Source organism: Hemibagrus wyckioides, linkage group LG08 (genome assembly GCF_019097595.1).
Source record: "Hemibagrus wyckioides isolate EC202008001 linkage group LG08, SWU_Hwy_1.0, whole genome shotgun sequence".
NCBI lineage: Eukaryota > Metazoa > Chordata > Actinopteri > Siluriformes > Bagridae > Hemibagrus > Hemibagrus wyckioides.
In genome coordinates, this window is record NC_080717.1 from 1,562,254 (window position 1) to 1,589,730 (window position 27,477).

Genomic DNA, 27,477 nt, shown 5'->3' on the forward strand with positions numbered 1-27,477 from the left:
TCATTTTGTTTTGGATTTAAACATTTGGACAACCCAGAAGTGCACAGAAGAACAATTTAGATTAATTTCATTCAAAATAATAGTTTTAAACTGAATAAAAGCTGTATCATTTTGTAAACATATGACGTAGCTAATTTCAGCACAAGACATGGGTTCCTCTTTCTTCTAATGTTCTTCTTATCTTCTTCATCTGGATTTTAAATATAGATGTCTGTTAAAGTGTCCTGTCACAAAGCTGTAAAAGTTAAAGCTGAAACTCAGCAGCATTAAAATCTCAGAAACGCAGAAGAACATTTCGTTTCATGACGAAGTTTATTCAGGGGAAAAGTTTATTTCATCATGTTTTTTTTTTTTATCATGAACAAAAATGAAGAGAGAAATCAGAAATGTTCCACATTATTAGCTTTACACTCATGTAGAATGCTAGTTTATTAGCTAGGAGCTTGTTATAGATGAGAAACTCAGACCTGACAGAGCTATTATTATTATTATTATTATTATTATTATTATTTGCATCAATTAATTAATCATGTTCTAATGTTATGCTACAAAGCTTTATTCTTTCACAGGTTTCTCTCTTTTTCTCATTCTCTCTCTCTCTCTCTCTCTCTCTCTCGTCATACTTTACATACACTAATATCTGCAGAAAAATAAATAAATATCTATAAAAGATTATTGTCAGTCAGGAATATTAGTGTATTAGTGAAAAGGAAACTCTGCTGAAGAGAGAGAAGAAACTTATCCACATTTTTTATTTGCTCATAATAATAAAATCACACCTTAATATAAAGAATTTTTTTTTTTTAAAGCTTTATAAAAAGGCTTTATAAAAAATAAACATGCAGTGAGATTATTCACCTGTTGTGATTGTGGGCGGAGCTATTTTATCAACTGGATTTTATATTTATTTATTACTACAAAAGCCTGAGACTCTAACGTTAACATTAGCGCTGCATAAGCTGTTTTGTTTGTATTTTATGTACGTATTCGACTCCGCCCACATTTCATTCCACATGATGATGATGTAAGAATAAGACGACGGTGAGTACTGAAATAAATCTGACAGAAATCACTGATGACATTGTTAATTGATGACGTTGTTAATTGATGACATTGTTAATTGATGTTAATTAGGTGCTCTGTGCTGTAGAGAAAACGTGTCACCCTGTGAAGGATAAACTGAAGGATAAACTCTTAGCCGCTACACTTTAACATCACTCCTCTCACTTCAGACATTAATAACTCACTCTCTGGAATTAAAATACTTCTTTCATTTAGTCTCACATTTGTGTATTTACAGCCAAAACAGTGAGACACACCCCCTTATACACAAACCCCTCCCACTTATACACAAACTCCTCCCCCATGTGTGTGACTCTCAGGTAACTCAGAGTCTGAACACTGTGTGTTTGTCATTATTGATATTTTAGATTTGATTATCGCTCTATTCCCTCACACTGATACACCATCACAACACAAACTCTAATAATACACACACACACACACACACACACACACACACACACACAGCAGATGTTCAGATCAGTGATGGTGTGTGTGAGTCGTCCAGAGAGATCAGATCAATGCTGGGCTTCATGCAGGACTCTGGTGTGTCTCCGTCTACCAAATCCACAAGTGTGTTTTCTGAGTCTCAGTGTCTTCAGAGATGACACTCTCACCTAACACACACACACACACATATTTGTGTTCATTATTTATTTATTTTTGCTTTATTGATTGATTTTGTGTGTGTGTGTGTATGTGTGTGTGTTACCTGTTTCTGGGGAGCAGCATGGACACACTCCTCTTCTCTGAGATCCAACTATAGGGATCATCTTTTCATTGTTACACACCATGTGCTCCAGCAAGACATAGACCTACACACACAAACACACACAAACACATACACACATATTCCAACATATATCATCAGGACCAGAAATATTGGCACCCTAGTTTGTAGTTTAATCTCCTAAAAATCTGATGTTTAGTTAAAGTGTAAGCTGTGCCCCCCCCGTGACACATGCATATCTGTTGTGAAAGATAATGTTATTATTATTATTATTATTATTATTATTATTATTTTAAGTTATATTACTTAAAATGTATATATATTATAGTTTTTTAAAGGGTGCCAATAATCATGCACACACACAAACACACACAAACTAGAATGATTTAAATGTGTGGACTTTACTGTAATCATTTATTAAACTGTTATTGTTTATTATTTAATAAAATGTGAGTGTAAACTATACAAACCAGAAAATAAATTATTTTCATTTCATTTAACAGCTCAATATTCTGCTTCTTTCTGTCTTTCTTTCTTTCTTTCTCTCTCTTTTTATTCTCTCTCTCTCTCTTTTTTGTTGTATTTTTTCTTTCTTTCTCATCTTAATTTTTTTTAATGTTCATTTTTTCCTGTGTTTTCTTGTCTTTCATCACTCTCCTGTTGGAGTTAAATGGCTTTGTTTAATGGTTATTAACTCATTATATAATGTTTTATTTGGTCTCATCACTTCACTGGTAGATGTTTTATGATCTGTTCTTTGTGAAGGTTCGATGTTAATGTGGCCGTCTTCATCTCTCCGTCCTGACAGCAGTGACGTTACTCATGTCCCATCTCAGGACTCGTCATTTATTTAATAATGAACGAACTGGAGGTCATTATCTCAGTAGAGCAGTTTCTCTCCAGAGTTCCTGCTCCTGAGGGCATCAGGAGATCATTGTGGGAATTAAACCTCATTAACCTCCAGATCTTCATGCTGAGAAACTCCCCTCATGATTGTCCAGCGTACCTGCGGACTGACGGACGGCGACTCTGTGACGCTCTCCTCACACACACTCGTCTCACTGACCATGTCCACTGCAGCTCGCCTTCCTGTACACCTCCTACACCTCACACACACACACACACACACACGTTCTGAATTTTCATTAAAATTCAACAAAAGCTGTTAGACACACTAGCACTCAGCTAGACACACACACACACACACACACACACACACACACACATGGTTGGTAAGTGGCTTTATTACTCTGGTGTAGAGTTATGATAAGCGTGACTCGTCTGTTCACCTGAGGCTGAAAATGGGCTTTAGAATAAAGCAGAGCTCCATGCAGAACATGTCACGCATTAGGTAACCTCCGCTTGTGTGTGTATGTGTGTGTGTATGTGTGTGTGTATGTGTGTGTGTGTGTGTTGGACACAAATAAAAAAAATCCAAAAATGCTCCAAGCAGCCAAGTGCAAAAAGCAATTTGAGAGAGAAGACTGGCGAGCTGCGTGGCGTTTAAATGCAGCTTTACGCAGACGGCCTCCATTTTGGCTCCATCCTGATGCGTAATTGCAGTAGTGCACACTAAACCAAGCGTGTAATTGAAAGCGTGCTGTCGTTCTGCTCAGTCTAAACACACGCATAATCACACACCAAGAGAATCACACACACACACACAACCCTGGTGTAGAGCTCAGGCTCATCAACACACCAAGCTACACTCACACAATTATTCATTCTCTTTTTCACTAAATGTTTACAACTGAGTTCTGGACTCTGATTGGTCAGAAGGTGTTGATTAATTGTCTCTAACAGCAGATCTAACACAGGGTTATATTAATGCGCTCGCTCTGATACCTTATAGTTTCTATAGCAACAGCTCATTCACAGGGACGTGGTCAGCATACACTCCACACACTGCTGAGGGAGCGTTTATTCCTGCTATAACCGAAATGACAACAAGAGCTAATACTTTTCCTGTACTTTAACCGGTGGTACCTGTAGCACTACCTGTGGTATCTGTAGCAGTACCTGTAGCAGTACCTGCAGTACCTGTAGCAGTGCCTTTGGTACCTGTAGCAGTGCCTGTGGTACCTGTAGCAGTGCCTTAGGTACCTGTAGCAGTACCTGCGGTATCTGTAGCAGTACCTGTGGTACCTGTAGCAGTACCTGCGGTACCTGTAGCAGTACCTGCGGTATCTGTAGCAGTACCTGCGGTACCTGTAGCAGTGCCTGTGGTACCTGTAGCAGTGCCTTAGGTATCTGTAGCAGTACCTGAGGTACCTGTAGCAGTACCTGCGGTATCTGTAGCAGTACCTGCGGTATCTGTAGCAGTACCTGAGGTACCTGTAGCAGTACCTGCGGTATCTGTAGCAGTACCTGAGGTACCTGTAGCAGTACCTGCGGTATCTGTAGCAGTACCTGCGGTATCTGTAGCAGTACCTGTGGTACCTGTAGCAGTACCTGTGGTATCTGTAGCAGTACCTGCGGTATCTGTAGCAGTACCTGAGGTACCTGTAGCAGTACCTGCGGTATCTGTAGCAGTACCTGAGGTACCTGTAGCAGTACCTGTGGTACCTGTAGCAGTACCTGCGGTATCTGTAGCAGTACCTGCGGTACCTGTAGCAGTACCTGTGGTATCTGTAGCAGTACCTGCGGTATCTGTAGCAGTACCTGCGGTATCTGTAGCAGTACCTGAGGTACCTGTAGCAGTACCTGCGGTATCTGTAGCAGTACCTGAGGTACCTGTAGCAGTACCTGCGGTATCTGTAGCAGTACCTGAGGTACCTGTAGCAGTACCTGTGGTACCTGTAGCAGTACCTGCGGTATCTGTAGCAGTACCTGTGGTACCTGTAGCAGTACCTGTGGTATCTGTAGCAGTACCTGCGGTATCTGTAGCAGTACCTGCGGTATCTGTAGCAGTACCTGAGGTACCTGTAGCAGTACCTGTGGTATCTGTAGCAGTACCTGCGGTATCTGTAGCAGTACCTGCGGTATCTGTAGCAGTACCTGAGGTACCTGTAGCAGTACCTGCGGTATCTGTAGCAGTACCTGCGGTATCTTTAGCAGTACCTGTGGTACCTGTAGCAGTGCCTTAGTTATCTGTAGCAGTACCTGAGGTACCTGTAGCAGTACCTGTGGTATCTGTAGCAGTACCTGCAGTATCTTTAGCAGTACCTGTGGTACCTGTAGCAGTGCCTTAGTTATCTGTAGCAGTACCTGAGGTACCTGTAGCAGTACCTGCGGTATCTGTAGCAGTACCTGAGGTACCTGTAGCAGTACCTGTGGTATCTGTAGCAGTACCTGCGGTATCTTTAGCAGTACCTGTGGTACCTGTAGCAGTGCCTTAGTTATCTGTAGCAGTACCTGAGGTACCTGTAGCAGTACCTGTGGTATCTGTAGCAGTACCTGCGGTATCTTTAGCAGTACCTGTGGTACCTGTAGCAGTGCCTTAGTTATCTGTAGCAGTACCTGAGGTACCTGTAGCAGTACCTGTGGTATCTGTAGCAGTACCTGCGGTATCTTTAGCAGTACCTGTGGTACCTGTAGCAGTGCCTTAGTTATCTGTAGCAGTACCTGTGGTATCTGTAGCAGTAGGTGATGGTGGCTGTGATGAACAGCAGCAGAAGCACTACAGTGATGCACACAGCGATGGTGGTGTTTCTCCTCTTCTCCTCTTCCACTTGCTGCAGATCCCACCACTCCAAATCACTGTACTGACAACGCTCTCCCATATAACCTGGAACACAGCTACACACAAACACACACACAAACACACACAATCCATTGTCACAACACTAGCAATATTTTTTGTTAAACAACACTGCCCTCTGCTGCTCATTACTAGTATCATCCAACACACACACACCCAACCACAGACTCTACAGGACTGACCGAGGGTACACACACACACACACACACACACAACTGCAGACTCTACCAGACTGACCGAGGGTACACACACACTGCTCTGTACTGTTGGTAAGTCTGTAACTGGAATATATGTGTGTGTGTGTGTGTCCCACGTACTTGCAGGCAAATGTCTCCATCTCAGGAAAGTAGAAACACACAGCGTTGTTGAGACAGTAGGAGTCGTGTGTGGATGGACAGATGTCCACCATGTCCCCACGCTGCCACGGCGTGGTCACTTGGGGCGGAGTCTCTGAGCTCGGCCTGGAGGTGGAGCTATGCTCCACTGTGAGGTAAAACAAATCTGATTTGAATCTCCACCCTGTGTGAGGTCATTATTTAGATCGGTTTTATCAAATGAAATGCAAAGAAGAATAAAATGTGAATGCAAAAACGTGGCCTGCGTTAGATGAAGATAGCAATCAGCCAATAAGTGATCAGAACTATTTCTAGCCCCGCCCACATGCCCTGATTGTATCTGTATAGAAAGTGTAAATTCAGTCAGGAGTGTATGTTCACATCACTTAGCAACAGAGACAAAAAATATGGAATTGTGTTATTTTGCTGAGCCGTTCATTTGACATAAGAGACAAGTGTTGTATGTGTGAGTGTTGTATGTGCGAGTGTTGTATGTATGAGTGTTGTATGTATGAGTGTTGTATGTGCGAGTGTTGTATGTATGAGTGTTGTATGTGTGAGTGTTGTATGTGCGAGTGTTGTATGTGCGAGTGTTGTATGTATGAGTGTTGTATGTATGAGTGTTGTATGTGCGAGTGTTGTATGTATGAGTGTTGTATGTGTGAGTGTTGTATGTGCGAGTGTTGTATGTGCGAGTGTTGTATGTATGAGTGTTGTATGTGCGAGTGTTGTATGTGCGAGTGTTGTATGTATGAGTGTTGTATGTGTGAGTGTTGTATGTATGAGTGTTGTATGGGTGAGTGTTGTATGGGTGAGTGTTGTATGGGTGAGTGTTGTATGTGTGAGTGTTGTATGTATGAGTGTTGTATGTGTGAGTGTTGTATGTGCGAGTGTTGTATGTATGAGTGTTGTATGTGTAAGTGTTGTATGTGTGAGTGTTGTATGTATGTGTTGTATGTATGAGCATTGTATGTGTGAGTGTTGTATGTATGAGTGTTGTATGTATGAGTGTTGTATGTATGAGCATTGTATGTGTGAGTGTTGTATGTATGAGTGTTGTAGGTATGAGTGTTGTATGTGTAAGTCTTGTATGTGCGAGTGTTGTATGTATGAGCGTTGTATGTGCGAGTGTTGTATGTGCGAGTGTTGTATGTGCGAGTGTTGTATGTATGAGCGTTGTATGTGCGAGTGTTGTATGTATGAGTGTTGTGCGAGTGTTGTATGTATGAGTGTTGTATGTCTGAGTGTTGATATCTGAGTGTTGATATCTGAGTGTTGTATGAGCGAGTGTTGTATGTATGAGTGTTGTATGTGCGAGTGTTGTATGTATGAGTGTTGTGCGAATGTTGTATGTATGAGTGTTGTGCGAGTGTTGTATGTATGAGTGTTGTATGTGCGAGTGTTGTATGTGTAAGTGTTGTATGTGTAAGTGTTGTATGTATGAGTGTTGTATGTGTAAGTGTTGTATGTGCGAGTGTTGTATGTGCGAATGTTGTATGTATGAGTGTTGTATGCATGAGTGTTGTATGTGTAAGTGTTGTTTGTGCGGGTGTTGTATGTATGAGTGTTGTATGTGTAAGTGTTGTATGTATGAGTGTTGTATGTATGAGTGTTGTATGTGTAAGTGTTGTATGTATGAGTGTTGTATGTGTGAGTGTTGTATGTATGAGTGTTGTATGTGTGAGTGTTGTATGTGTCAGTGTTGTATGTGTGAGTGTTGTATGGGTGAGTGTTGTATGTATGAGTGTTGTATGTGTGAGTGTTGTATGTGCGAGTGTTGTATGTATGAGTGTTGTATGTATGAGTGTTGTATGTGTGAGTGTTGTATGTGCGAGTGTTGTATGTATGAGTGTTGTATGTGTAAGTGTTGTATGTGTGAGTGTTGTATGTATGTGTTGTATGTATGAGCATTGTATGTGTGAGTGTTGTATGTATGAGTGTTGTATGTATGAGTGTTGTATGTATGAGCATTGTATGTGTGAGTGTTGTATGTATGAGTGTTGTAGGTATGAGTGTTGTATGTGTAAGTCTTGTATGTGCGAGTGTTGTATGTATGAGCGTTGTATGTGCGAGTGTTGTATGTGCGAGTGTTGTATGTGCGAGTGTTGTATGTATGAGCGTTGTATGTGCGAGTGTTGTATGTATGAGTGTTGTGCGAGTGTTGTATGTATGAGTGTTGTATGTCTGAGTGTTGATATCTGAGTGTTGATATCTGAGTGTTGTATGAGCGAGTGTTGTATGTATGAGTGTTGTATGTGCGAGTGTTGTATGTATGAGTGTTGTGCGAATGTTGTATGTATGAGTGTTGTGCGAGTGTTGTATGTATGAGTGTTGTATGTGCGAGTGTTGTATGTGTAAGTGTTGTATGTGTAAGTGTTGTATGTATGAGTGTTGTATGTGTAAGTGTTGTATGTGCGAGTGTTGTATGTGCGAATGTTGTATGTATGAGTGTTGTATGCATGAGTGTTGTATGTGTAAGTGTTGTTTGTGCGGGTGTTGTATGTATGAGTGTTGTATGTGTAAGTGTTGTATGTATGAGTGTTGTATGTATGAGTGTTGTATGTGTAAGTGTTGTATGTATGAGTGTTGTATGTGTGAGTGTTGTATGTATGAGTGTTGTATGTGTGAGTGTTGTATGTGTCAGTGTTGTATGTGTGAGTGTTGTATGGGTGAGTGTTGTATGTATGAGTGTTGTATGTGTGAGTGTTGTATGTGCGAGTGTTGTATGTATGAGTGTTGTATGTATGAGTGTTGTATGTATGAGCATTGTATGTGTGAGTGTTGTATGTATGAGCATTGTATGTGTGAGTGTTGTATGTGCGGGTGTTGTATGTGTAAGTGTTGTATGTATGAGTGTTGTATGTATGAGTGTTGTATGTATGAGTGTTGTATGTGCGGGTGTTGTATGTGTAAGTGTTGTATGTATGAGTGTTGTATGTATGAGTGTTGTATGTGCGAGTGTTGTATGTATGAGTCTTGTATGTGCGAGTGTTGTATGTATGAGTGTTGTATGTATGAGTGTTGTATGTGTGAGTGTTGTATGTGTGAGTGTTGTATGTGTGAGTGTTGTATGTATGAGTGTTGTATGTATGAGTGTTGTATGTGTGAGTGTTGTATGTGTGAGTGTTGTATGTATGAGTGTTGTATGTGTGAGTGTTGTATGTATGAGTGTAGTATGTATGAGTGTTGTATGTATGAGCAATGTATGTGTGAGTGTTGTATGTATGAGCAATGTATGTGTGAGTGTTGTATGTATGAGCATTGTATGTGTGAGTGTTGTATGTATGAGTGTTGTATGTATGAGTGTTGTATGTGTGAGTGTTGTATGTGTGAGTGTTGTATGTATGAGTGTTGTATGTGTGAGTGTTGTATGTATGAGTGTAGTATGTATGAGTGTTGTATGTGTGAGTGTTGTATGTGTGAGTGTTGTATGTATGAGTGTTGTATGTGTGAGTGTTGTATGTATGAGTGTAGTATGTATGAGTGTTGTATGTATGAGCAATGTATGTGTGAGTGTTGTATGTATGAGCAATGTATGTGTGAGTGTTGTATGTATGAGTGTTGTATGTGTGAGTGTTGTATGTGCGAGTGTTGTATGTATGAGCATTGTATGTGTGAGTGTTGTATGTATGAGTGTTGTATGTATGAGTGTTGTATGTGTGAGTGTTGTATGTATGAGTGTTGTATGTGTGAGTGTTGTATGTATGAGTGTAGTATGTATGAGTGTTGTATGTGTGAGTGTTGTATGTGTGAGTGTTGTATGTATGAGTGTTGTATGTGTGAGTGTTGTATGTATGAGTGTAGTATGTATGAGTGTTGTATGTATGAGCAATGTATGTGTGAGTGTTGTATGTATGAGCAATGTATGTGTGAGTGTTGTATGTATGAGTGTTGTATGTGTGAGTGTTGTATGTGTGAGTGTTGTATGTATGAGTGTTGTATGTGTGAGTGTTGTATGTATGAGTGTAGTATGTATGAGTGTTGTATGTGTGAGTGTTGTATGTGTGAGTGTTGTATGTATGAGTGTTGTATGTGTAAGTGTTGTATGTATGAGTGTTGTATGTATGAGTGTTGTATGTGTAAGTGTTGTATGTATGAGTGTTGTATGTGTGAGCAATGTATGTGTGAGTGTTGTATGTATGAGCAATGTATGTGTGAGTGTTGTATGTATGAGTGTTGTATGTGTGAGTGTTGTATGTGCGAGTGTTGTATGTATGAGCATTGTATGTGTGAGTGTTGTATGTATGAGCAATGTATGTGTGAGTGTTGTATGTATGAGTGTTGTATGTGTAAGTCTTGTAGGTGCGAGTGTTGTATGTATGAGCATTGTATGTGCGAGTGTTGTATGTATGAGTGTTGTATGTGCGAGTGTTGTATGTGCGAATGTTGTATGTATGAGTGTTGTATGCATGAGTGTTGTATGTATGAGTGTTGTATGTATGAGTGTTGTATGTGCGAGTGTTGTATGTGTGAGTGTTGTATGTATGAGTGTTGTATGTATGAGTGTTGTATGTGTGAGTGTTGTATGTATGAGTGTTGTATGCATGAGTGTTGTATGTATGAGTGTTGTATGTGAGTGTTGTATGTATGAGTGTTGTATGTGCGAGTGGTGTATGTGCGAGTGGTGTATGTGCGAGTGTTGTATGTATGAGTGTTGTATGTATGAGTGTTGTATGTATGAGTGTTGTATGTGTGAGTGTTGTATGTATGAGTGTTGTATGTGTGAGTGTTGTATGTATGAGTGTTGTATGTGTGAGTGTTGTATGTATGAGTGTTGTATGTATGAGTGTTGTATGTATGAGTGTTGTATGTGAGTGTTGTATGTATGAGTGTTGTATGTGTGAGTGTTGTATGTATGAGTGTAGTATGTATGAGTGTTGTATGTATGAGCAATGTATGTGTGAGTGTTGTATGTATGAGCAATGTATGTGTGAGTGTTGTATGTATGAGTGTTGTATGTGTGAGTGTTGTATGTGCGAGTGTTGTATGTATGAGTGTTGTATGTGTGAGTGTTGTATGTATGAGTGTTGTATGTATGAGTGTTGTATGTGTGAGTGTTGTATGTGTGAGTGTTGTATGTATGAGTGTTGTATGTGTGAGTGTTGTATGTGCGAGTGTTGTATGTATGAGCATTGTATGTGTGAGTGTTGTATGTATGAGCAATGTATGTGTGAGTGTTGTATGTGTGAGTGTTGTATGTGTAAGTCTTGTATGTGCGAGTGTTGTATGTATGAGCATTGTATGTGCGAGTGTTGTATGTATGAGTGTTGTATGTATGAGTGTTGTATGTGCGAGTGTTGTATGTGTGAATGTTGTATGTGTGAGTGTTGTATGTGTGAGTGTTGTATGTATGAGTGTTGTATGTATGAGTGTTGTATGTATGAGTGTTGTATGTGTGAGTGTTGTATGTGTGAGTGTTGTATGTGTGAGTGTTGTATGTATGAGTGTTGTATGTATGAGTGTTGTATGTATGAGTGTTGTATGTATGAGTGTTGTATGTGTGAGTGTTGTATGTGTGAGTGTTGTATGTGTGAGTGTTGTATGTGTGAGTGTTGTATGTATGAGTGTTGTATGTATGAGTGTTGTATGTATGAGTGTTGTATGTGAGTGTTGTATGTATGAGTGTTGTATGTGCGAGTGGTGTATGTGCGAGTGGTGTATGTGCGAGTGTTGTATGTATGAGCATTGTATGTGCGAGTGTTGTATGTATGAGTGTTGTATGTATGAGTGTTGTATGTGCGAGGGTGGTATGTGCGAATGTTGTATGTATGAGTGTTGTATGCATGAGTGTTGTATGTATGAGTGTTGTATGTGCGAGTGTTGTATGTGTGAGTGTTGTATGTATGAGTGTTGTATGTATGAGTGTTGTATGTGCGAGTGTTGTATGTGTGAGTGTTGTATGTATGAGTGTTGTATGTATGAGTGTTGTATGTGCGAGGGTGGTATGTGCGAATGTTGTATGTATGAGTGTTGTATGCATGAGTGTTGTATGTATGAGTGTTGTATGTGTGAGTGTTGTATGTATGAGTGTTGTATGTATGAGCGTTGTATGTGTGAGTGTTGTATGTATGAGTGTTGTATGTGTGAGTGTTGTATGTATGAGTGTTGTATGTGTGAGTGTTGTATGTATGAGTGTTGTATGTATGAGTGTTGTATGTATGAGTGTTGTATGTATGAGTGTTGTATGTATGAGTGTTGTATGTGCGAATGTTGTATGTATGAGTGTTGTATGCATGAGTGTTGTATGTATGAGTGTTGTATGTATGAGTGTTGTATGTATGAGTGTTGTATGTGTGAGTGTTGTATGTATGAGTGTTGTATGTGTGAGTGTTGTATGTATGAGTGTTGTATGTATGAGTGTTGTATGTATGAGTGTTGTATGTGTGAGTGTTGTATGTATGAGTGTTGTATGTGTGAGTGTTGTATGTATGAGTGTTGTATGTATGAGTGTTGTATGTGCGAGTGTTGTATGTATGAGCATTGTATGTGTGAGTGTTGTATGTATGAGTGTTGTATGTATGAGTGTTGTATGTGCGAATGTTGTATGTATGAGTGTTGTATGTATGAGTGTTGTATGTATGAGTGTTGTATGTATGAGTGTTGTATGTATGAGTGTTGTATGTGTGAGTGTTGTATGCGTGAGTGTTGTATGTATGAGTGTTGTATGTGTGAGTGTTGTATGTATGAGTGTTGTATGTATGAGTGTTGTATGTATGAGTGTTGTATGTATGAGTGTTGTATGTATGAGTGTTGTATGTGTGAGTGTTGTATGTATGAGTGTTGTATGTATGAGTGTTGTATGTATGAGTGTTGTATGTGCGAATGTTGTATGTATGAGTGTTGTATGTATGAGTGTTGTATGTATGAGTGTTGTATGTATGAGTGTTGTATGTATGAGTGTTGTATGTGTGAGTGTTGTATGTGTGAGTGTTGTATGTATGAGTGTTGTATGTGAGTGTTGTATGTATGAGTGTTGTATGTGCGAGTGGTGTATGTGCGAGTGGTGTATGTGCGAGTGTTGTATGTATGAGTGTTGTATGTATGAGTGGTGTATGTGCGAGTGGTGTATGTGCGAGTGTTTTATGTGCGAGTGTTGTTTGTGCGTGTGTTGTATGTGCGAGTGTTGTATGTGCAAGTGTTGTATGTGCGAGTGGTGTATGTGCGAGTGGTGTATGTGCGAGTGGTGTATGTGCGAGTGGTGTATCTGCACAGTGTTAAGTAGAGTTTACCGCTGCAGCTGAATCCTGTTCCTGTGTATCCAACTCTACACCTGCACTCATATCCACCCAGAGAGTTCACACACACAGCCTTCTCATCACAGCTGTGCAGCTCCAAACGGCACTCATCCACATCTGTACACACACACACACACACACACACAAGAATACATGTCAGAGAAAAACAACATAGTTCAATAGCAGGACTACCAATCTCCAGTGTGTGTGTGTGTGTGTGTGTAATCTCTCTCACCGATGCAGTGGTGTCCATCTCTGTTAAACCCTACTCCACACTGACAGAAATATCCACCTGGTGTATTTACACACTCCGATTGAGGACTGGTACACGCCACCAAACCTGTCACACACTCATCAATATCTACACACACACACACACACACACACACACACACACACACACCATCAGTAATACAGAAAACAATCAATAATAAATACACAATGAACCATTCTCACCAAGCTCTCTATATATAGACAAATCAATTATTCAGTAAGGAATAATTATGAATAAATCATGAATAATGAATTAAGTGTGATGTGATACACTTCATGTCAGTCACACAACACACACTGATATGCTGATTATTTATATATTATGTACACACACACACTGATAAACAGAATAACAGATGACTAACTCTCTCTCTCTCTCTCTCTCTCTCTCTCACACACACACACACACACACACACTCACCCATACAGAGTTGTCCGTCTCCAGTGAAGCCTCTCAGACAGCGACACACCGAAACTCCGCCCTCCAGCACACACTGCGCGTTCACATCACATCTCAGAGAGAAACATTCATCCTGATCTATACCGTGAACACGAACACACACACACACACACACACACACACACAAAGATTAAAGCATGGTAAAATGGATGTAAGCTGTTTTTTCACTATAGGTAGTTGTGTTATTGGTATATGACTAATAGTATGTGCCTCCTGACCATTATGGTCATGTGATTCTTCTCCAAAATCTTATGTTCAGTTTAAAGCACACAGTTTTCCAGAACATCTCTCCAAACTCCAAACCTTCCTCCATCATGACCATGTCCCAGAGCACAAAGCAGCTCCATGAAGACCTGGTGTGGAGGTGAAGGTTGGAGTAAAGACCTCGAGTGTCCTGCACAGAGCCCTGCCTCTGACCCATCCCCACTGACCACCTCTGAGATGAACTGGAACTGGACTCTCCTCATCATCCCAACATCAGAGTCTGATCTCACTAATGATCTTGTAGCTGAATAAACCTCCACAGATCTATCTAGTGGAAAGCCTTCAGAGAAAAGTGGAGTTTATTATAACAGTACAGAGAGAGAGAGAGGAATAAATCTGGAATGAGATGACCAACACACACATGTGGGTGTGATGGTCAGGGGTGCACAAACTTTTCTATATAGCGTGTGTAGTGTGTGTTAAGCTTCGAACCTGACACCATCTTTTCAGTGAAGGGTTCTCGTTCAGAAGACTGAGACAGAGGAGAACTCTCATCATTTAGGGATTTATTCTTCACTTGGTCACTCCATTCTCCATTACCTGATCCTGTGATAGCACACACACACACACACACACACACATGCATTACACAGTTCTAGTCTAAAGTGCAGTGTGTGATTTGAGACACAGCCATCACTATAGCGACCTGCAGATGATGAAGATGAAAACGAGGAAGAGGTATCTGTGGGAAAACAGGTTTTGCCATCAACTGATAGGATGTGCTGTGAGTGACAGGAGCAATGAGCCAATCCGAGTCTGCTTTCACACAGCTGGGAACACCCTCCGTTTCCATGGAGACAAAGGTCCGCCCCTGGAGAAAAAAACAAAATATGGCATACCAATGAATCTCTAGCTCTCTCTCTCTCTCTCTCTCTCTCTCTAGGTGTGTGTGTGTGTGTGTGTATACCTGGTTTAATGAGAGGATGCACGATAACGAGTGAAGCTGGTTGGACAGAATCCACACTGAGCCGCTCCACATCACTTCCTGTTCTTTTATCCAGATGATAAATGTGATTATCTTCCCAGTTACTGAACCACAGGGTGTCTTCAAACACCACCACGTCAAACGGGCGACCTACACACACACACACACACACACACACACACACACACACACCACAATTAGGACATTAACTGCTGCATAAGGAGATCTTATTCTTTTAGTTATTATGCTTCAATTTCTCAAAAACATGTTTGTGAATATAGTCTGTAAATTATCTATATATGTATTTATTATGTGTGTGTGTGTGTGCGTGTGTTAGACAAACTTAACCTACTTACTCGTGTGTGTGTGTGTGTGTGTGTGTTAGAGAAACTTCACTTACTTGCTTGTGTGTGTGTGTGTGTTAGAGAAGCCTTACCTACTTGCTTGTGTGTGTGTGTGTGTGTGCGTGTGTTTGTGTGTATGTTAGAGAAGCCTCATCTACTTGCTTGTGTGTGTGTGTGTGTGCATTTGTGTGTGTGTTAGAGAAGCCTCACCTACTTGCTTGTGTGTGAGTGTGTGTCGGTGTGAGCCGTCCAGTCCCGCTGACTCGATGCGTCCAGCTCCGATGTCGCTCCAGTACAGTGTATGTGTGTTGTGATCCACGGTGATGCCGCAGGGAGACACGAGTCCTGAACCAATCAGCACCATCCGATCCTCTCCATCCAGCCCCGCCCTCCACACTGCCACAGGGACACCCACATCCGTCCAGAATATCGTCCTACACGCACACACACAGTCCAGACCAAAATCATTTGTACTGGAGTTATGAAACTGATGTAGGTGTGTGTGTGTGCATGTGTGTGTGTGTGTGCGTGTGTGTGTGTGTGTGTGAATATCTCACTGAGCTTGAGGATGAACTGCTATGTCTCTCGGCTGCAGACGTTTGTCCTGAATCAGCACTGTACTCTCCTGACCACTTAGTCGGCTACGAGATACCGAGAACATCCTGAAACACGGAGCAGGAAATGACCACAGGTGTGTAAGGTGTGTGAAATGTGTGTAAGGTGTAAGGTTTGTAAGGTGCGTGAGGTGTGTGTGAGATGTGTGTAAGGTGTAAGGTGCATGAGGTGTGTGAGGTGTGTGAGGTGTGTGTAAGGTGTGTGAGGTGTGTGAGGTGTGTGTGAGATGTGTAAGGTGTGTGAGGTGCATAAGGTGTGTGAGGTGCGTGAGGTGTGTTAGGTGAGGGAGGTGCATGAGGTGTGTGAGGTGTGTGTGAGATGTGTAAGGTGTGTGAGGTGTGTGAGGTGTGTAAGGTGCGTGAGATGTGTAAGGTGTGTGAGGTGTGTGTGAGATGTGTAAGGTGTGTGTGAGATGTGTAAGGTGTGTGAGGTGTGTGTGAGATGTGTAAGGTGTGTGAGGTGCGTAAGGTGTGTAAGGTGTGTGTGAGATGTGTAAGGTGTGTAAGGTGTGTGAGGTGTGTGTGAGATGTGTAAGGTGTGTGAGGTGCGTAAGGTGTGTGAGGTGTGTGTGAGATGTGTAAGGTGTGTGAGGTGCGTAAGGTGTGTGAGGTGTGTGAGGTGTGTGTGAGATGTGTAAGGTGTGTGAGGTGTGTGAGGTGTGTAAGGTGTGTGAGATGTGTGAGGTGCGTGAGGTGTGTGAGGTGTGTGTGAGATGTGTAAGGTGTGTGAGGTGTGTGAGGTGCGTAAGGTGTGTAAGGTGTGTGAGGTGCGTGAGGTGTGTGTGAGATGTGTAAGGTGTGTGAGGAGTGTGAGGTGTGTGAGGTGCATAAGGTGTGTGAGGTGTGTGAGGTGTGTAAGGTGTGTGAGGTGTGTGAGATGTGTGAGGTGTGTGTGAGATGTGTAAGGTGTGTGAGGTGTGTGAGGTGTGTAAGGTGTGTGAGGTGCGTGAGGTGTGTGAGGTATGTGTGAGATGTGTAAGGTGTGTGAGGTGTGTGAGGTGTGTGAGGTGTGTGAGATGTGTGAGGTGCGTGAGGTGTGTAAGGTGCGTGAGGAGTGTGAGGTGTGTGAGGTGCGTGAGGAGTGTGAGGTGCATGAGGTGCGTGAGGTGTGTGAGGTGCGTGAGGTGTGTGAGGTGTGTGAGATGTGTGAGGTATGTGTGAGATGTGTGAGGTGTGTGAGGTGTGTGAGGTGTGTGAGGTGTGTGAGATGTGTGAGGTGCGTGAGGTGTGTGAGGTGTGTGAGATGTGTGAGGTGCGTGAGGTGTGTGAGGTGTGTGAGGTGCGTGAGGTGTGTAAGGTGCGTGAGGAGTGTGAGGTGTGTGAGGTGCGTGAGGAGTGTGAGGTGTGTGAGGTGCATGAGGTGTGTGAGGTGTGTGAGGTGCGTGAGGTGTGTGAGGTGTGTGAGATGTGTGAGGTGCGTGAGGTGTGTGAGGTGTGTGAGGTGTGTAAGGTGTGTGAGGTGCGTGAGGTGTGTGAGGTGTGTGAGGTGCGTGAGGTGTGTGAGGTGTGTGAGATGTGTGAGGTGCGTGAGGTGCGTGAGGTGTGTGAGGTGTGTGAGATGTGTGAGGTGCGTGAGGTGTGTGAGGTGTGTGAGATGTGTGAGGTGCGTGAGGTGTGTGAGGTGTGTGAGGTGTGTAAGGTGTGTGAGGTGCGTGAGGTGTGTGAGGTGTGTGAGGTGCGTGAGGTGTGTGAGGTGTGTGAGATGTGTGAGGTGCGTGAGGTGTGTGAGGTGTGTGAGGTGCGTGAGGTGTGTGAGGTGTGTGAGATGTGTGAGGTGCGTGAGGTGTGTGAGGTGTGTGAGGTGCGTGAGGTGTGTGAGGTGTGTGAGATGTGTGAGGTGCGTGAGGTGTGTGAGGTGTGTGAGGTGCGTGAGGAGTGTGAGGTGTGTGAGGTGCATGAGGTGTGTGAGGTGTGTGAGGTGCGTGAGGTGTGTGAGGTGTGTGAGATGTGTGAGGTGCGTGAGGTGTGTGAGGTGTGTGAGGTGTGTAAGGTGTGTGAGGTGCGTGAGGTGTGTGAGGTATGTGTGAGATGTGTAAGGTGTGTGAGATGTGTAAGGTGCATGAGGTGTGTGAGGTGTGTGAGGTGTGTGAGGTGTGTGAGATGTGTGAGGTATGTGTGAGATGTGTAAGGTGTGTGAGGTGTGTGAGGTGTGTGAGGTGTGTGAGATGTGTGAGGTGTGTGAGGTGTGTGAGGTGTGTGAGGTGCGTGAGGTGTGTGAGGTGTGTGAGGTGTGTGAGGTGCGTGAGGTGTGTGAGGTGTGTGAGGTGCGTGAGGTGTGTGAGGTGTGTGAGGTGCGTGAGGAGTGTGAGGTGCGTGAGGAGTGTGAGGTGTGTGAGATGTGTGAGGTGCGTGAGGTGTGTGAGGTGCGTGAGGTGTGTGAGGTGTGTGAGGTATGTGTGAGATGTGAAAGGTGCATGAGGTGTGTGAGGTGTGTGTGAGATGTGTAAGGTGCATGAGGTGTCTGAGGTGCGTGAGGTGTGTGAGGTGCGTGAGGTGTTTGTGAGATGTGTAAGGTGCGTGAGGTGTGTGAGGTGCGTGAGGTGTGTGAGGTGCGTGAGGTGTGAGGTGTGTGAGGTGCGTGAGGTGTGAGGTGTGTGAGGTGCGTGAGGTGTGTGAGGTGCGTGAGGTGTGTGTGAGATGTGTAAGGTGCATGAGGTGTGTGAGGTGTGTGTGAGATGTGTAAGGTGCATGAGGTGTGTGAGGTGTGTGTGAGATGTGTAAGGTGCATGAGGTGTGTGAGGTGTGTGTGAGATGTGTGAGGTGCATGAGGTGTGTGAGGTGTGTGTGAGATGTGTAAGGTGCATGAGGTGTGTGTGAGATGTGTGAGGTGCATGAGGTGTGTGAGGTGCGTGAGGTGTGTGTGAGATGTGTGAGGTGTGTGAGGTGTGTGTGAGATGTGTAAGGTGCATGAGGTGTGTGAGGTGTGTGAGATGTGTAAGGTGCATGAGGTGTGTGAGGTGCGTGAGGTGTGTGAGGTGTGTGAGGTGCGTGAGGTGTGAGAGGTGCGTGAGGTATGTGAGGTGCGTGAGGTGTGTGTGAGATGTGTAAGGTGCATGAGGTGTGTGAGGTGTGTGTGAGATGTGTGAGGTGTGTGAGGTGTGTGAGATGTGTAAGGTGCATGAGGTGTGTCAGGTGTGTGAGGTGTGTGAGGTGTGTGAGGTGCGTGAGGTGTGTGAGGTGCGTGAGGTATGTGAGGTGTGTGTGAGATGTGTAAGGTGCATGAGGTGTGTGAGGTGCGTGCGGTGTGTGTGAGATGTGTAAGGTGCATGAGGTGTGTGAGGTGTGTGTGAGATGTGTAAGGTGCATGAGGTGTGTGAGGTGTGTGTGAGATGTGTAAGGTGCATGAGGTGTGTGAGGTGTGTGAGGTGCGTGAGGTGTGTGAGGTGCGTGAGATGTGTAAGGTGCATGAGGTGTGTGAGGTGTGTGTGAGATGTGTAAGGTGCATGAGGTGTGTGAGGTGTGTGTGAGATGTGTAAGGTGCATGAGGTGTGTGAGGTGCGTGAGGTGTGTGTGAGGTGGAAGGTGGAAGGTGTGTGTGAGATGTGTAAGGTGTAAGGTGTGTGTGAGGTGTGTGAGGTGTGTGTGAAGTGTAAGGTGTGTAAGGTGTGTGTGAGGTATGTGAGGTGTGTGTGAAGTGTAAGGTGTGTAAGGTGGAAGGTGTGTGAGGTGTGTGTGAGATGTGTAAGGTGTGTAAGGTGTGTGAGGTGTGTGAGGTGTGTGTGAGGTGTGTGTAAGGTGTAAGGTGCGTGAGGTGTGTGAGGTGTGTGAGATGTGAGAGGTGTGTGTGAGATGTGTAAGGTGCATGAGGTGTGTGAGGTGTGTGAGGTGCGTGAGGTGTGTGAGGTGCGTGAGGTATGTGAGGTGTGTGTGAGATGTGTAAGGTGCATGAGGTGTGTGAGGTGTGTGTGAGATGTGTAAGGTGTGTAAGGTGTGTGAGGTGTGTGAGGTGTGTGTGAGGTGTGTGTAAGGTGTAAGGTGCGTGAGGTGTGTGAGGTGTGTGAGGTGCGTGAGGTGTGTGTGAGATGTGTAAGGTGCATGAGGTGTGTGAGGTGTGTGTGAGATGTGTAAGGTGCATGAGGTGTGTGAGGTGTGTGTGAGATGTGTAAGGTGCATGAGGTGTGTGAGGTGTGTGTGAGATGTGTAAGGTGCATGAGGTGTGTGAGGTGTGTGTGAGATGTGTAAGGTGCATGAGGTGTGTGAGGTGCGTGAGGTGTGTGTGAGATGTGTAAGGTGCATGAGGTGTGTGAGGTGTGTGTGAGATGTGTGAGGTGTGTGAGGTGTGTGAGGTGCGTGAGGTGTGTGAGGTGCGTGAGGTGTTAGAGGTGCGTGAGGTATGTGAGGTGTGTGTGAGATGTGTAAGGCGCATGAGGTGTGTGAGGTGTGTGTGAGATGTGTAAGGTGTGTGAGGTGTGTGTGAGATGTGTAAGCTGTGTGAGGTGCATAAGGTGTGTGAGGTGCGTGAGGTGTGTGAGGTGCATGAGGTGTGTGTGAGATGTGTGTAAGGTGTAAGGTGCGTGAGGTGTGTGAGGTGCGTGAGGTGTGTGAGGTGCGTGAGGTGTGTGTGAGGTGGAAGGTGGAAGGTGTGTGAGGTGTGTGTGAGATGTGTAAGGTGTGTGAGGTGCATAAGGTGTGTGAGGTGCGTGAGGTGTGTGAGGTGCATGAGGTGTGTGTGAGATGTGTGTAAGGTGTAAGGTGCGTGAGGTGTGTGAGGTGCGTGAGGTGTGTGTGAGGTGGAAGGTGGAAGGTGTGTGAGGTGTGTGTGAGGTGTGTGAGATGTGTAAGGTGTAAGGTGTGTAAGGTGTGTGTGAGGTGTGTGAGGTGTGTGTGAAGTGTAAGGTGTGTAAGGTGTGTGTGAGGTGTGTGTGAAGTGTAAGGTGTGTAAGGTGGAAGGTGTGTGAGGTGTGTGTGAGATGTGTAAGGTGCGTGAGGTGTGTGTGAGGTGGAAGGTGTGTGAGGTGTGTGTGAGATGTGTAAGGTGTGTAAGGTGTGTGAGGTGTGTGAGGTGTGTGTGAGGTGTGTGTAAGGTGTAAGGTGCGTGAGGTGTGTGAGGTGTGTGAGATGTGAGAGGTGTGTGTGAGATGTGTAAGGTGTAAGGTGTGTGTGAGGTGTGTGAGGTGTGTGTGAAGTGTAAGGTGTGTAAGGTGGAAGGTGTGTGAGGTGTGTGTGAGATGTGTAAGGTGTAAGGTGTGTAAGGTGTGTGTGAGGTGTGTGAGGTGTGTGTGAGATGTGTGAGGTGTGTGTGTGAGATGTGTGAGGTGTGTGTGAGGTCTGTAAGGTGTGTGAGGTGCGTAAGGTGTGTGTGAGATGTGTAAGGTGCAGGAGGTGTGTGAGGTGTGTGAGGTGTGTGTGAGATGTGTAAGGTGCAGGAGGTGTGTGAGGTGTGTGAGGTGCGTGAGGTGTGTAAGGTGCGTGAGGTGTGTGAGGTGTGTAAGGTGCGTGAGGAGTGTGAGGTGTGTGTGAGGTGTGTAAGGTGCGTGAGGAGTGTGAGGTGTGTGTGAGGTGTTTGAGGTGCGTGAGGTGTGTGAGGAGTGTGAGGTGTGTGTGAGGTTTGTGTGAGGTGTGTGAGGTGTGTGTGAGGTGTGTAAGGTGCGTGAGGTGTGTGAGGTGCGTGAGGTGTGTGTGAGATGTGTAAGGTGCAGGAGGTGTGTGAGGTGCGTGAGGTGTGTGAGGTGTGTGAGAGATGTGTAAGGTGCATGAGGTGTGTGAGGTGCGTGAGGTGTTTGAGGTGTGTAAGGTGCGTGAGGTGTGTGAGGTGTGTGTGAGATGTGTAAGGTGCATGAGGTGTGTGAGGTGTGTGAGGTGTGTGTGAGATGTGTAAGGTGAATGAGGTGTGTGAGGTGTGTGAGATGTGTAAGGTGCGTGAAATGTTTAAGGTGCGTGAGGTGTGTGAGGTGTGTGTGAGATGTGTAAGGTGCGTGAGGTGCGTGAGGTGTGTGTGAGATGTGTGAGGTGTGTGAGGTGTGTGTGAGGTGGGTGTGAGATGTGTGAGATGCGTGAGGTGTGTGAGGTGTGTGAGGTGCATGTGGTGCGTGAGGTGTGTGTGAGATGTGTAAGGTGAATGAGGTGTGTGAGATGTGTAAGGTGCATGAGGTGTGTGAGGTGCGTGAGGTGTGTGAGGTGTGTGTGAGGTGGGTGTGAGATGTGTGAGATGCGTGAGGTGAATGAGGTGTGTGAGATGTGTAAGGTGCATGAGGTGTGTGAGGTGCGTGAGGTGTGTGAGGTGTGTGTGAGATGTGTAAGGTGCGTGAGGTGTGTGAGGTGTGTGAGGTGTGTGTGAGATGTGTAAGGTGAATGAGGTGTGTGAGGTGTGTGAGATGTGTAAGGTGCGTGAAATGTTTAAGGTGCGTGAGGTGTGTGAGGTGTGTGTGAGATGTGTAAGGTGCGTGAGGTGTGTGTGAGATGTGTGAGGTGTGTGAGGTGTGTGTGAGGTGGGTGTGAGATGTGTGAGATGCGTGAGGTGTGTGAGGTGTGTGAGGTGTGTGAGGTGCATGTGGTGCGTGAGGTGTGTGTGAGATGTGTGCGGTGTGTGTGAGATGTTTGAGGTGTGTGAGGTGCGTGAGGTGCTTGAGGTGTGTGCGGTGTGTGTGAGATGTTTGAGGTGTGTGAGGTGCGTGAGGTGCTTGAGGTGTGTGTGAGTTGTATGAGTTGTATGAGGTGCATGAGGTGTGTGAGGTGCGTGAGGTGTGTGAGGTGTGTGTGAGATGTGTGAGGTGTGTGAGGTGTGTGAGGTGTGTGTGAGATGTGTGAGGTGCGTGAGGCGTGTGAGGTGTGTGTGAGATGTGTGAGGTGCGTGAGGTGTGTTTGAGATGTGTGAGGTGTGTGAGGTGTGTGTGAGATGTGTGAGGTGTGTGAGGTGTGTGTGAGATGTGTGAGGTGCGTGAGGCGTGTGAGGTGTGTGTGAGATGTGTGAGGTGCGTGAGGCGTGTGAGGTGTGTGTGAGATGTGTGAGGTGTGTGAGGTGTGTGTGAGATGTGTGAGATGTGTGAGGCGTGTGAGGTGTGTGTGAGATGTGTGAGGTGCGTGAGGTGTGTGTGAGATGTTTGAGGTGTGTGAGGTGTGTTTGAGTTGTATGAGTTGTATGAGGTGCATGAGGTGTGTGAGGTGTGTGAGGTGTGTGCGAGATGTGTGAGGTGTGTGAGGTGTGTGAGGTGTGTGCGAGATGTGTGAGGTGTGTGAGGTGTGTGAGGTGTGTGTGAGATGTGTGAGGTGCGTGAAGCGTGTGAGGTGTGTGTGAGATGTGTGAGGTGCGTGAGGTGTGTGTGAGATGTGTGAGGTGTGTGAGGTGTGTGTGAGATGTGTGAGATGTGTGAGGCGTGTGAGGTGTGTGTGAGGTGTGTGTGAGATGTGTGAGGTGTGTGAGGTGTGTGTGAGGTGGGTGTGAGATGTGTGAGGTGCGTCAGGTGTGTGAGGTGTGTGAGGTGCGTGTGGTGTGTGTGAGATGCTTGAGGTGTGTGAGGTGCGTGAGGTGCTTGAGGTGTGTGTGAGATGTGTGAGGTGCGTGAGGTGTGTTAGGTGTGTGAGGTGTGTGTGAGATGTGTGAGGTGGAGAGGTGTGTGAGGTGTGTATGAGATGTGTGAGGTGAGTGAGGTGTGTGTGAGTTGTGTGAGGTGCGTGAGGTGTGTGTGAGTTGTGTGAGGTGCGTGAGGTGTGTTAGGTGTGTGAGGTGTGTGTGAGATGTGTGAGATGTGTGAGGTGCGTGAGGTGCATGAGGTGTGTGTGAGTTGTGTGAGGTGCGTGAGGTGTGTTAGGTGTGTGAGGTGTGTGTGAGATGTGTGAGATGTGTGAGGTGCGTGAGGTGCATGAGGTGTGTGTGAGTTGTGTGAGGTGCGTGAGGTGTGTTAGGTGTATGAGGTTTGCGTGAGATGTTTGAGATGTGTGAGGTGCGTGTGAGGTGTGTGTGAGATGTGTGAGGTGCGTGAGGTGTGTGTGAGATGTGTGAGGTGTGTGTGAGGTGGGTCTGAGATGTGTGAGGTGCGTGTGAGATGCGTGAGGTGTGTGAGGTGTGTGTGAGGTGGGTGTGAGATGTGTGAGGTGCGTGTGAGATGTGTGAGATGCGTGATGTGTGTGAGGTGTGTGAGATGCGTGAGGTGTGTGAGGTGTGTGTGAGGTGTGTGTGAGATGTGTGAGGTGCGTCAGGTGTGTGTGAGTTGTATGAGGTGCATGAGGTGTGTGTGAGTTGTGTGAGGTGCGTGAGGTGCGTGAGGTGTGTGAGGTGTGTGTGAGGTGCGTGAGGTGTGTGTGAGATGTGTGAGGTGTGTGTGAGATGTGTGAGGTGTGTGTGAGATGTGTGAGGTGTGTGAGGTATGTGAGGTGTGTGTGAGATTTGTGAGGTGCGTGAAGTGTGTGTGAGATGTGTGAGGTGCGTGTGAGATGTCTGAGGTGTGTGAGATGCGTGAGGTGTGTGTGAGGTGTGTGTGAGATGTGTGAGGTGCGTGAGGTGCGTGTGAGATGTGTGAGGTGTGTGAGATGTGTGAGGTGTGTGAGGTGCGTGTGATATGTGTGAGGTGTGTGAGATGTGTGAGGTGTGTGTGAGGTGTGTGTGAGATGTGTAAAGTGCGTGAGGTGCGTGAGGTGTGTGTGAGATGTGTAAGGTGTGTGAGGTGTGTGAGGTGTGTGTGAGGTATGTGTGAGGTGTGTGAGATGCGTGATGTGTTTTGAGGTGTGTGTGAGGTGGGTGTGAGATGTGTGAGGTGTGTGTGATGTGTGTGTGAGATGTGTGTGAGATGTGTGAGGTGCGTGTGAGATGCGTGAGGTGTGTGTGAGGTGTGTGTGAGATGTGTGAGGTGTGTGTGAGATGTGTGAGGTGTGTGAGATGCGTGAGGTGTGTGTGAGGTGTGTGTGAGATGTGTGAGGTGTGTGAGATGTGTGAGGTGTGTGAGATGCGTGAGGTGTGTGTGAGGTGCGTGTGAGATGTGTGAGGTGTGTGAGATGCGTGAGGTGTGTGTGAGGTGTGTGTGAGATGTGTGAGGTGTGTGTGAGATGTGTGAGGTGTGTGAGATGCGTGAGGTGTGTGTGAGGTGTGTGTGAGATGTGTGAGGTGTGTGAGATGTGTGAGGTGTGTGAGATGCGTGAGGTGTGTGTGAGGTGCGTGTGAGATGTGTGAGGTGTGTGTGAGCTGTGTAAGGTGTGTGAGGTGCATGAGGTGTGTGAGGTGTGTGTGAGGTGTGTGTGAGATGTGTGAGGTGCGTGAGGTGCGTGTGAGATGTGTGTGAGATGTGTGAGGTGTGTGTGAGATGTGTGAGGTGTGTGAGATGCGTGAGGTGTGTGTGAGGTGCGTGTGAGATGTGTGAGGTGTGTGAGATGCGTGAGGTGTGTGAGGTGTGTGTGAGATGCGTGAGGTGTGTGTGAGGTGTATGTGAGATGCGTGAGGTGTGTGTGAGATGCGTGACGTGTGTGAGGTGTGTGTGAGGTGTGTGTGAAATGCGTGAGGTGTGTGTGAGGTGTGTGTGAGATGTGTGAGATGTGTGAGATGCGTGAGGTGTGTGTGAGATGTTTGAGATGTGTGAGGTGTGTGTGAGATGTTTGAGATGTGTGAGGTGTGTGTGAGATGTTTGAGATGTGTGAGGTGTGTGTGAGATGTGTGTGAGATGTTTGAGATGTGTGAGGTGTGTGTGAGATGTTTGAGATGTGTGAGGTGTGTGTGAGATGTTTGAGATGTGTGAGGTGTGTGTGAGATGTGTGAGATGCGTGAGGTGTGTGTGAGGTGTGTGTGAGATGTGTAAGGTGCGTGAGGTGTGTGTGAGATGTTTGAGATGTGTGAGGTGTGTGTGAGATGTGTAAGGTGCGTGAGGTGCGTGAGGTGTGTGTGAGATGTGTAAGGTGCGTGAGGTGTGTGTGAGATGTTTGAGATGTGTGAGGTGTGTGTGAGATGTGTAAGGTGCGTGAGGTGCGTGAGGTGTGTGTGAGATGTGTGAGATGCGTGAGGTGTGTGAGGTGTGTGTGAGGTGGGTGTGAGATGTGTGAGGTGCGTGAGGTGCGTGTGAGATGTGTGAGGTGTGTGAGATGCGTGAGGTGTGTGTGAGATGTGTGAGGTGCGTGAGGTGTGTGTGAGATTTGTGAGGTGCGTGAAGTGTGTGTGATATGTGTGAGGTGCGTGAAGTGTGTGTGAGATGTGTGAGGTGCGTGAGGTGTGTGTGAGATGTGTGAGGTGCGTGAGGTGTGTGAGGTGTGTGTGAGATGTGTGAGGTGTGTGTGAGATGTGTAAGGTGTGTGAGGTGCATGAGGTGTGTGAGGTGTGTGAGGTGTGTGTGAGGTGTGTGTGAGATGTGTAAGGTGTGTGAGGTGTGTGTGAGATGCGTGAGGCGTGTGAGAGGTGTGTGTGAAATGCGTGAGGTGTGTGTGAGATGCATGAGGTGTGTGTGAGATGCGTGAGGTGTGTGAGGTGTGTTTGAGGTGTGTGTGAGTTGTGTGAAATGCGTGAGGTGTGTGTGAGTTGTGTGAGATGCGTGAGGTGTGTGTGAGTTGTGTGAGATGCGTGAGGTGTGTGTGAGATGTGTAAGGTGCGTGAGCTGCATTCGAGATGTGTAAGGTGCGTGAGGTGCGTGAGGTGTGTGTGAGATCTGTGAGGTGTGTGAGATGTGTGAGGTGTGTGTGAGGTGTGTGTGAGATGTGTGAGGTGTGTGAGATGCGTGAGGTGTGTGAGGTGTGTGTGAGATGTTTGAGGTGCGTCAGGTGTGTGTGAGATGTGTGAGGTCCGTGAGGTGTGTGAGGTGCGTGTGGTGAAGGTGCGTGTGCGTGAAGTGTGTGTGAGATGTGTGAGATGTGTGAGGTGCATGAGGTGTGTGAGGTGTGTGTGAGGTGTGTGTGAGATGCGTGAGGTGCATGAGGTGTGTGTGAAGTGTGTGAGGTGCGTGAGGTGCGTGTAAGATGTGTGAGGTGTGTGAGATGCATGAGGTGCATGAGGTGTGTGTGAGGTGTGTGTGAGGTGTGTGTGAGGTGTGTGTGAGATGTGTGAGGTGCTTGAGGGGCGTGTGAGATGTGTGAGGTGTGTGAGATGCGTGAGGTGTGTGTGAGATGTGTGAGGTGTGATGAGGTGTGATGAGGTGATGTGTGAGGTGGGTTTGAGATGTGTGAGGTGCATCCGGTGTGTGTGAGATGTGTGCAGTGTGTGTGAGATGTGTGAGGTGCGTGAGGTGCTTGAGGTGTGTGTGAGTTGTGTGTGGTGCGTGATGTGTGTGAGGTGCATGAGGTGTGTGTGAGATTTGTGAGGTGCGTGAGGTGTGTGTGAGATTTGTGAGGTGCGTGAGGTGTGTGTGAGATGTGTGAGGTTTGTGTGAGATGTGTGAGGTGTGTGTGAGATGTGTGAGGTATGTGAGGTGTGTGTGAGATTTGTGAGGTGCGTGAAGTGTGTGTGAGATGTGTGAGATGCGTGAGGTGTGTGTGAGGTGGGTGTGAGATGTGTGAGGTGCGTGAGGTGCATGTGAGATGTGTGAGGTGTGTGAGATGTGTGAGATGTGTGAGGTGTGTGAGGTGTGTGTGAGATGTGTGAGGTGCGTGAGGTGTGTGTGAGATGTGTGAGGTGTGTGACATGCGTGA

The 27,477-nt window shown here is 45.8% G+C and overlaps 1 protein-coding gene across 2 annotated transcripts in view; it reads right to left on the reverse strand.

Moving 5' to 3' along the window:
* Window positions 1-324: 324 nt before the first annotated feature.
* Window positions 325-27,477, reverse strand: part of egf (epidermal growth factor) — a 39,662-nt gene continuing 12,509 nt past the window's right edge. Inside the window, exons 12-24 of one of the 2 annotated variants that reach the window (XM_058396387.1) lie at window positions 15,886-15,990; window positions 15,539-15,762; window positions 14,967-15,134; window positions 14,706-14,870; window positions 14,492-14,605; window positions 13,757-13,873; window positions 13,298-13,423; window positions 13,057-13,179; window positions 5,810-5,975; window positions 5,357-5,530; window positions 2,799-2,892; window positions 1,775-1,877; window positions 325-1,679 (exon numbers count right to left, since the gene is read on the reverse strand). In XM_058396387.1, the coding sequence (XP_058252370.1) occupies window positions 1,621-1,679; window positions 1,775-1,877; window positions 2,799-2,892; window positions 5,357-5,530; window positions 5,810-5,975; window positions 13,057-13,179; window positions 13,298-13,423; window positions 13,757-13,873; window positions 14,492-14,605; window positions 14,706-14,870; window positions 14,967-15,134; window positions 15,539-15,762; window positions 15,886-15,990 (1,738 nt within the window). In that variant the 3' untranslated portion in view covers window positions 325-1,620. Of the gene's footprint in view, window positions 1,680-1,774; window positions 1,878-2,798; window positions 2,899-5,356; window positions 5,531-5,809; window positions 5,976-13,056; window positions 13,180-13,297; window positions 13,424-13,756; window positions 13,874-14,491; window positions 14,606-14,705; window positions 14,871-14,966; window positions 15,135-15,538; window positions 15,763-15,885; window positions 15,991-27,477 lie in introns of both variants that reach the window. The other variant, XM_058396386.1, reaches the window with a different exon arrangement.